Source organism: Gossypium raimondii, chromosome 12 (genome assembly GCF_025698545.1).
Source record: "Gossypium raimondii isolate GPD5lz chromosome 12, ASM2569854v1, whole genome shotgun sequence".
Lineage (NCBI taxonomy): Eukaryota > Viridiplantae > Streptophyta > Magnoliopsida > Malvales > Malvaceae > Gossypium > Gossypium raimondii.
The window spans coordinates 41,738,872-41,749,297 of record NC_068576.1 but is presented as its reverse complement, the minus strand read 5'-3'; the positions used below and the strand labels follow the sequence as shown (position 1 = coordinate 41,749,297).

General features: G+C 33.3%; 1 protein-coding gene across 1 annotated transcript; it reads left to right on the top strand.

Moving 5' to 3' along the window:
* Positions 1 to 6,361: 6,361 nt before the first annotated feature.
* Positions 6,362 to 8,995, top strand: LOC105764207 (expansin-B3). Its single transcript, XM_012582713.2, has 4 exons — positions 6,362 to 6,742; positions 7,005 to 7,311; positions 7,504 to 7,633; positions 8,443 to 8,995. Exons 1-4 carry the CDS (start codon positions 6,574 to 6,576, stop codon positions 8,638 to 8,640), a joined length of 804 nt encoding a protein of 267 aa, XP_012438167.1. The 5' UTR covers positions 6,362 to 6,573; the 3' UTR covers positions 8,641 to 8,995.
* The last annotated feature ends 1,431 nt before the right edge of the window (positions 8,996 to 10,426 follow it).

Genomic DNA, 10,426 nt, shown 5'->3' with positions numbered 1-10,426 from the left:
CAATGGCAAGAGTATTAGGTTATAGCGCATAATCTCTACTCCAATTATCAAAAAGAGAAACAAAACACTAACAAATATTTTTATTTCTTTTAATATTTTTTTATAAAATCTTTAAAAAAATTTAACCATCTACCTAAAATCTATTTTTAAAAATAAATCTCTCCCACAAAACACTCACTCCAAAAATAAAATACTACATTTAAAATTTTACTATGTATATTTACATTTTTCTTTAACACATAAAAATATTATTTTATTACTCACATATTGAATATGAAGTAATCTATTAATATTACAATATAAACATAAAATATATGTTAAATTATTTATATTTTAATATTGATAGATAGTTATTATTAAATTACTTAAATTAAAATTAAAATATATTTTTCAAAATTTTAAATACAAATGAACTTATTATATTATTTTCAAAATATGAATACATGGTAAAAGAATTGAAACTTATATTTAAAATTAAATCAAACTTTAAAAAGTTATTTTGATACTCATGGGTGTTGAGCTCAGCTATATGTATTGTGCTGTCAAGTTTTTCGTATTCTACTCGAATATCAAGTAATGATTATGGAATGATTAAAGAAGCCTCGACACCAATGGGTATCGGTTTCTGTGTAAAATATTTAGAATTTAAATTATATCAATATAGTTTGCTTTTGTAACACTCTAGATAATATTTAAACAAAACCTAATATCTGCAGGTTTTGCATAAAAATTAAAAAAAAACGTAAAATTATAATTCGTAATCGATTATTTGAAGAGGAAAATAGAAATTTAAAATTGACCTTGCTACACATTGGTGTCAAGGTCCTATGGAAAATCCTAACGAACCCTAATCCTAAAACATTAAATAGCCCATGCCACTTGTTAGTTTTCCACAAAAACTCGAACATTCCTCTACATTTTATGTTATCTTACATGCTAAGCTTTTGTAAATCCAAATTTCCAATCAAACAATAATGGTTGTCCCCTTATTGATATTAAAAGAACGACATGTTGGTTAAAATGCAACAACAATGGAGTATTCTCTAGCAACTTGATGCGGCAGTAATATGAAAATAAATCCGCCTGGCAATAGAATCATTCATCACTTAAAAGAAATTAGGTTTTATTGTACTAACCAAATTCAAAATTTTACTTTCATACTGAACTTCATCTCTGCTTTGAGTGAACGATGGAGACCTGAGATCTACATTTTCATCTCCCATGTGGTGAAGCAACAATAATGTTGGAAGATGTAGCATTACTAACATGCCTTCTATTGGACAAGTGTCCAGTAATGGAAATTCCTTAGTATAATCTACAGGAGCTCCTTTTTCGAGCACTAGGAACAAGTATCGACCTTAAGTCTAATTTCACTAGGCTTTGAATTAAGTTAACATGGTTGAAGAGTCGCTTTGAACATTTCCCAAAGAATTCAACATCCAAAGATATTCAACATCATGTTAGAGTTATTCTTCAGTTGATTAGAGGTGTGTTGATGCCAAAAAAGCTTCTCAAATTCGTTAACTCCAGATATCTTCAATTGTTATATAATTTTGAAATGATTAGAACATACAGTTAAGGATCTATGGTTTGGGTATGGCTACATAAGGCATCATGTAAGGTATGTAGGGTGGGAAACAATAAAGTAATTGGTTGCCTTTTGATTTTACAATTGTGCGAGTGGTATTGACTTCCATAGATTGAGTTTATACCCTTACAAAATCTCAATTTCTCTATTGCTAGAAGATAAAATTAGAAGCATATGTTATAAATTTAATGGCATTCTAAACATTTTATATTGATACCAATCGTTGAGATTTTAATAGGTGGTCCAACTATTGTGACCATACAATTTACTAGAAGAATGGCATCACAAGTACAAGTATCTATTGATGTTAAATCAAATAATTCAAAAATGTTTTTAATGCATGTGCGCACATAAATGTTTTTAATGCATGCATATTACTTATACGCTTCTCTTGCATCAAATGGCATCATTTTGATCAAATTGTATGATAGTATTGGATGGTCTAAAAAATTCTCATAGATGATAGAATAAATGCCCTAGTGGTAATTGGACTGCACTTGGGGTATACGAGTTAATAAAGCAAAACCAAATACAACTAATTGCTTTGTAAAGGTTTTCCTTTATGTTAGTACAAATAACTTATAAGTTGTTCAAAGTACTAATAGGATGAAACCCATGGAATAAATAAGGCTTTGCAAAGGAATTGCAAACAAGTTGCAATTATGGAATTCTTATGCATCAAGTTATGTTCTTAAAAATGTTCTTAGTCAATGTATTGCCAAGATGGGGCACTAATAATGCGTTATAGACTAGCATATGTTAAGCCATCATGTATGGGATGCATGCAATCAATTCCAGATGTCAAACTATGTAACACAATTGAGGATATCAATGTGTGCTTATTTTGAAAACAAGTTCATTGAACATGACTCGTTGTGAACTCCATTCAATAGAATCACTTAAAAGTCTTAGAATAAGTTCTCACACGACCATCATGTAAATGAGTTCTTTGACTTGAGAAACTAGGTCATCTTATATACAAATAAGTTCTCAAGGTATGGCTTGAGAAATTTTCTTTCATCTCCTACCTTCAAACCGACTACCATCATAGAAAGAAAAACATGAAAGCTTCAAGGGTTTCAGCTTTTTCGGCCAACATTAGGTATGTTTAATTAAGTCATGTTCTTGTAATTTTTATGTTTTTAAGGTTATGAGAACTTGATTTAGCTAACCCATGTACCAATTTATAAAATTGTTAAAGTTTTTAAAAGTTGTCATTGTTGATTTCTTGAAAAATTTGACATTTTGATGTGGTAAGTTCATACGGTGTTTATTTATTTAGGTTTTTATATATTTGATTTAGATATATATTTGATTGTGAATGAATTGGTTGTGAATTTGTATAAATACTAGAATTAGATTAAATTGAAAATTAATGTTTATATGTATAAAAGATACCCATTTGAACTTAGTGAATGTTAGGATACAATTGGCAAGCCAATAGGGTCTTATGCGCGCTTGCACGAGATTGATTATAGATGTTACTGAGATCAAGCATTTGTTGCAGACTCGCAAATACATTTGACATAGGTTTAGCTCGGACGAGTAACCTGATGTCGTTATAAAGGTTTAGCCCGGACGAGTAACCTAATATGTTTATATTCAGCTCAGATGAGCAACTGGTGTGGGTAGATACTTGTGCATCCAAGTTCATTTACTAGGGTTTATTGTGAGAAACAATTTATACGAAATGAGAAATTGAAATGATATATAATGACCTTGATGTTCACATGGAATATATTGAATTGAGCTTGAATAATGTGTTGGAATATTGACTTTGACATGTTTGTAATTGTATCATCCCATGATTGAATAGGTTTTGAACTTAGTTAATTGAAATAATATGAATTAGCATGATATGTGATTGTGGTATCATATTATTAAATTATGAGTTAAAACTCACTTTTTGATGTTTGATTTGTCATGTCTACCCAAACCATGCCAAGTTGTGGTAGCTTATTGTACTTAGATAAAAGATAATGTAATTTTTGTTTAATATCCTATGAATTTACTAAGCATCTTATATGCTTACCTAGTTTGTTTCCCTTTTTCCTTGTTGTTTATCACATTGCTGAGCACATCAAGCCAGATAGTCTTAAAGCTCACACTATCTCCATTTCGATAGCTATTTGATAAATTTGAATCAAAGGTTGTGGCATGCATATAAACGATGTGGTGTTTATCTTAGTATGTAAATGTGTTTACTTTGTGACAGGTTTGTCTTAACCATTACCTATTACGTTGAATTTGTGTTTTAGATTACTTATGGTATTAAACATATATGTGTTGTAATGCTAAATGATGGGGTGATATATAACTATATATATGGTATGTGAAATGGCGTGGAATGAGGTAGAAATGGTAGCTTGGTTAATAGGAGATTAAGATGAGAATGTATTTGAATATTTGTAACTTAATGTATGCTTGTAAAATGTGACCTAATTTTGATGGTTGATAGTTATGTTTAAAACTTAGAAGCCATAGATGAGCATAAGGTGAACAAGGTTATGTAAATGAAGTGAAATGACATGTTTTAATATGAATTAGCATAGGTAAAGATTGGTGATTGAATGGCTTGGTTGATATATTTTTCATGACATTGAAATGTTTAAATCTAATTGATGAATAGGTGTAGAATGTTTGATATGAAGTTGAAATTGTATGTTTGAACTCATTTGGTATGTTTTGGTAGGTTTTAAGACAATTGGAAGTGATATTTAGGTGTATCTTTTGATTGGTTGTATTTAGAAAATATGAAATATGTACCAAAATGTACATTTTCCCAAAAATAGAGATCACATCGCGACCTCAGATTTTGGACGTCACAATGTTGCCATTACAATAAGTGACGTCGTCGTGAGCTTGGGCTTGCCATTATGACGTGACATATTGTGATGGCCACGTCATGACTAGAACCGAATGAAGTCGCAACGTCAATCCATACATTTTAAAATTTTTACAATTTGGTCCTATTTCATGTTCAGGTTGACAAAAGAGCTTTCGTAAGCTCGATTAAAACTCAAAATTGACTGTTTAGCATGATTTGAATGTGATTGACACTTAATTGCATGTGTGGATGATTATTTACCATGTATTTGACTGTAGATGCTTTAGTCTCGAATGTAACATCTTGTAGCCCGAACCCGATGATTGGGTCAGGTAAGGGGTGTTGCCCTTCTCTTATCAAGGATCTTATAGATTATGAGGCAAATACGTTGAAGTAGGATGTTATTCAAATATTTTTTAATTGGGAGGAATGTAAAGCTGTTTTGAAGTTTCAAATTAGGCCTCTAGAATCGAGTAACAAGATGGTATGACACTTCACTAAGAATGGAACCTATAGTGTTTGTTCTGGTTATTGTGAACTTTCCCTTTTTTTCCTAGGGCACTTCCCATGCCAAGTGCCTCCTCAGTCGAGAATGAGAATTTGACTAAATGTTGGAAAAACTTTGGAAACTTCAAACTTCACCGAAAGTTGAGCATTTTCGTTGAAGATCTTATCACAATGCAATTGCTACAATGCATTACTTTAACAAATGTATGAGGGGGTGGATCCTAATTGCCCTTAATGTGACGAGGAGAGGGAAACCATTAAACATGTTTTTTCTTTTGCCCTTTTACACAAACCACGTGGGGAGCCTTGGGTTTCAACTATAGCCTCCATAGAGAAGGGTTCTTGAGCATCAAAGATTGGTGGGATGATATTTTCAATTCCTTTCCATCCTTTGGTTAATTTTGCCCTAACAGCCTTGTGAAGTACTTATGTTGGTATATATGGAAAGCTTGCAACAAATTGGTATTTAACAAAGCTTCAATCAATTCGGTGGGGGTATGGCATGATGCACTCTAGGATTTTACTTCTCTTAACAACCTTACCTATAACCCAGTAAGGTCGACAACTCAAAATCACCCTTTTTCAGCGTGGATGGTCTCTCATCATTTCTTTGTTAAAGGAAATTGTGATGCTTTCTATGACCCAACAACTAACAAATTTGGTACTGGAGGAGTGTTTAGGGACCATTGTAGAATGGTTGTTGATGGATGGGTTGATGTTGTAAAAATTGCCTCTATTGAGATGGCCCTTGTCATCTTTGCTTGAATATGTGGGAACGATAGAGGATGAACTAGAGTTGATTGTAGAAATGTTATCAATTGTATCCGTGCGCCCATTCTTTTGCTTCTTGGAATACTTTTGCCATTGATTAGGATATTATTTCCGTTCATCAACATATTATCTTCTGAATGATTGAGTATACTAACTTGTCTTACTTCTTGCTTTGTAACTGCTTGTACAGGAAAAAAATGTGAGAAAGATAACACATTGACTGTGTAAGTTGAGAAGTAATTTACATGATTGTTAACAGATACTTTTGTTTTAAAATTTGAAAGTAATAATTGAGATATACACTAAAATTTCTTGAATGGCTTGGACCTTCCGGCTGCCCTCTGTACATATGATACAAAAGGTGCCAATACGACATAGTTTCGACCAGACCAATAATGCCCTAAAAAGTCCCAAACGACTAACCATCACATGGCCCCTGAAGTAAAAAAACACACGCACACACATAACGACAACAATATTAACGGTCGAATACTCGAATGACAAAAAAGCCCCTGGCTCCCTCCAAGTACGATGACGCGGAATTAACGCCTTAACCGTCGGTGGACCCGCAAATACAGTGGCACCAAGGTAAATAACACCAAAACCAGTGGATCCCATAGTCACAAGAAAATATAAAAAAAATAGAACGTTAGCCTCTTTTCTCTGCTTCCTCTGCTTCTATATTTGTAGGAAGCTCTCTCAACACTGTCTTCAAGACTATCAATATTCAATGCTAATATAAACTGTCGGCAGAAGTAGCTTCCTTCCTCTCTTGCCCTGCATTTTCTTCCCACCTACTTTTTTCCTTTCACTTTCCTTTTTGTCCACTTAACCTGCACCGCCTAAGGCTGAACAAGTGGTGGCGCCGCCTGTTAACACAATGCAGCGCCGCGGTGGATTCGGTGGGATTGTTACATTATGCTGCATAGTCTTGTTTCAGTGTTCAATGGTGTCTACTGCGGTCCCTGTGCCGCAACACAAGGTAGACCTACATTGGTACCCTGCCACTGCCACTTGGTACGGCAGTCCTGACGGCGATGGTAGCGACGGTAAGTGCCCGCCACTGGCTTCCGTTGCCGTTTTGTCACATTTTTGTTCAATGCATTCTAGATCTGTAACAGGATTTCTTTTAGTTTCTTTACGGTTTTTCTGTAGAGTCTACTGGTAGATTACTAATCTAGTAGTAGGGTTCCAAATGAGCTCCAGTTAATTAAAGAAAAATGCTAAATGCGGTGCTCAATTTTGGCTCAATTTTAGTTTTTGTAAAGTGGAATTACTTGAATGGTAGGTTGTGAATGTGACATTGTGCAGGGGGAGCATGTGGGTACGGGTCATTAGTTGACGTGAAGCCGCTGAGGGCCAGAGTGGGAGCGGTAAGCCCGGTGCTGTTCAAGAACGGGGAAGGGTGTGGGGCATGCTTCAAAGTGAAGTGCCTAGACAAGAGCATATGCTCAAGGAGGGCCGTCACCATCATTGTAACTGACGAGTGCCCCGGCGGGTACTGCGCCAATGGCCGCACTCACTTCGACCTAAGTGGTGCAGCCTTTGGCCGAATGGCTATAACCGGTGAGAGTTCACAGCTCAGGAACCGAGGCGAACTCCCAGTCCTTTATAGAAGGTATTTGCTTTGGGACTACCTTTTTGTTTTTCAAGGATCTTTCTTTTTCGTTGTCGCTTCTATTTTGTCACCTTTGTTTATTTTATTTTTTTATCATTTTACCCTTTTTCCTTTACTATTTTCTTCTTTTGTTTCTATTGGTTTTCCTGAACTTTAAACTAAGTGAAATGCTTTTTATTTAAAATTTTATAGGACCCCATGTAAATATCCAGGGAAGAACATTGCCTTCCATGTGAATGAAGGGTCGACTGATTATTGGCTCTCTCTTCTGGTGGAGTTTGAGGATGGAGATGGAGATGTTGGGTCAATGCATATAAGAGAAGTAAGCCCCCCCTTTTTCTCTTTTTCCATAAATTCTACTGTTTTCATTAATTTCAATGCTTTAAAATCTTTTTGACTTCCATGGCCCAATATCAAAAAACGCAAAAGCAAAAGTTAAAAAAAGAAAGAGAGAAAAAAGGGCTCTTTAGGCTCCACAAAATTCAGATATGACTGATTTTAGGAAAATTCTTAGTGCTACATCAATGAATGCTTGCATCTTCAAAGCAGATTTACATGGAAAAAGCTGCTTAATATTTTGTTCAAAAAAGTTAATATCAATGTAGTGCCCATACCTTTAAAAAGATAGTGGCAGAATGTTTTATATTCCTTGGTTATTATATTATCAACCCTTGGCTCTTCCTAGTATCTTGGATTTGTCTGCTTAAATAGGTTGCATTAGGGCAGCATAACTGTTACTTTATTAAGAAAACATTGCCCATGCTTTTTTATAATGGCGCCAATGTGCAAAGTGCTGAAACCCACTTTTCTCTTCAATTGATTACTCAAGTATTTTCTTGAATCTTGATTCCCTGCATGTGATAATATCAATAGGGGCCAGGCCACACTCGAGTGTGACCTTTTGCTTTCCCTTTTAACCATACGGCAAAACTTGTCATTAGGGTATCTTCCAACTATTCTCATTCAAAATCAAAGTTTCAGCAAGTTTTATGGTGAAAGAAAGCAACACGCATAAATGGGAGTTTTTTTTTTATTTTTAAACAACTTACACATGTTCAGAAAACAATATTGAGAGGGGAAAAATCGAATGCTATATATTAATAGATATTGAGATATGGATGTTGTTGGCAGGCAAATTCGGATGAGTGGTTAGAGATGAACCATGTTTGGGGAGCAAATTGGTGCATTATAAGGGGACCCCTGAAAGGGCCCTTCTCAGTGAAACTAACAACATTATCAGCAGGAAGAACATTATCAGCGAGGGATGTCATTCCAAGTAATTGGTCGCCAAAAGCAACTTACACCTCTCGCCTTAACTTCAAACTCTAAAAGCCATCACGAAGAGGGAACTAAGCCCCCTTTTTTTATGTCTCCTTAGTCCCCCAAAAGTATTGCTAGTCTGTTTTTTCTTTTTAAAGGGAAAAGGAAGCCGGTTGGACAGCACAACAGCATCCAAGGGTTCTTTATTTCCTTTTTATTATCGTTTCTCTTAAATGGTTTTCTTTGGTTCTACAGTGTGTAAGTGTTATTATAGATGAATGTAGCCCTCTCCAAAGGAGAGTGTGCGTTTAGCATTGTTGCTGCCATTCATGTTTGAATGTGGTGTGTGGTGTCGTTGGATTTTCATGAAATTTGGAATATTCAGTGTAATATATTTATATATATGTGTTACATGTGTTGTCAATTGTCTCTATGAAAAAGAAAAAACCTCTATATCTCTATTACTTTATGTTCAATATTAGTCAGCAGGACCACATGACGAACTCATGTGAGGTGGGGACTTTGATCCCTTCGTTAAAACTAAGTTCCATAAATAACATTGCAAAATTGATCCATCCTTCATACAAACTTTTATCCATTTCATTTTATATTTTCTTTTTCCTCCTATCTTTCTAGCATCTGTCTCTAATGTTCAAAGAAAACTTAGGTGAGGATCCCAAATTACATAAGCAACCGAGTTTACATGTAAAAGATCTTGTATCCATGGCTCAAATTTCCGGAAGTCCACAAAAATTATTTTTCATGGTCCGAAATATTTTGATTCCACCATATGTTGGTGTATTTTTTTATTTATATTTCATCAATTCTTTCATTTTACCTTTTTTTAAAATTTAATTTTAGATTTTTTGATAATTGCTTCAAGAGTTGAATTGTCTTTTACTCCCTACAATAAAAATGATAATAAATTAATCCCTTTACATAAAAAAAAGAGTATAAATTGATCATTCTGTTATAAACACATTGTTAAATGATGACATTGAAGGTAATATCCAAGGTGGGATTAGTTTTTATTTGAAAATAACATTAAATCCAAAGTGGCATATTATGGAATAATAAAAGGCTTCTTTAGTATCAATATGACTTGAATTGTATTTTGCTCTATCTACTAGAAAAAGATAAATTAGTCATTGTACGTTAGATCAAAGAACTAATTTATCATTTTATTAAAATTTCAATCTATTTCTATTGTTAAGTCTTGACATGACTAACAAGTAACTAAACAAAGACATGAGCATGTGTACCTCATTCTAACGTTAAGATTTTTAAAAATTTTGTAATTTATTTTGTAATTATTAAAGAAAACTTTCAAGAAGAACCTAAATATAGTTGTTCAAATAAATAAAAATTAATAGAAATAGAAAAATATTTAAAATTGTTAAGAATTATAATAAATTATTAAAATTATTGTGAATATAAATAAATGGTTGTATGTGTTCGAACTTGTACAATCATTTATTCAAGTTCATTTAATTTTTAAATTCATCCACGCATTGTACTTTTTATAAATTTGGGAATTTAGTCATTGTACTTGTATTTTTAGGAATTTAGCTCTACTTTTGATTTTAAAATTCGGTCCAATTATTAACACTATTAAAATTATTTTGTTAAATTTAAGTTCACCACAATGTCATTTTTTTAGTTACATGGCTATCAAAATAAATTTTAGAAAATAAAAATTTAAAAACTAAAATTTAAATTTGTAAATAATACAAAAAAAATGAGGTATTAAAAATAGTAAAATTTTAATTGAAAGTTGTACACCTTAATTTAGCTCCAATTGATGTGACCACACGTGGAGGAGATCCCACTCAATCTTCATTGAAACTGTTGTCGC

Excerpts from the sequence above, each read along its gene's own strand:
- LOC105764207 (XM_012582713.2), top strand. The coding sequence starts at position 6,574 with ATGCAGCGCCGCGGTGGATTCGGTGGGATTGTTACATTATGCTGCATA. Across the intron at positions 6,743-7,004 it reads TGACGGCGATGGTAGCGACG|GGGGAGCATGTGGGTACGGG; the intron begins GTAAGTGCCCGC and ends GACATTGTGCAG. Across the intron at positions 7,312-7,503 it reads CTCCCAGTCCTTTATAGAAG|GACCCCATGTAAATATCCAG; the intron begins GTATTTGCTTTG and ends AAAATTTTATAG.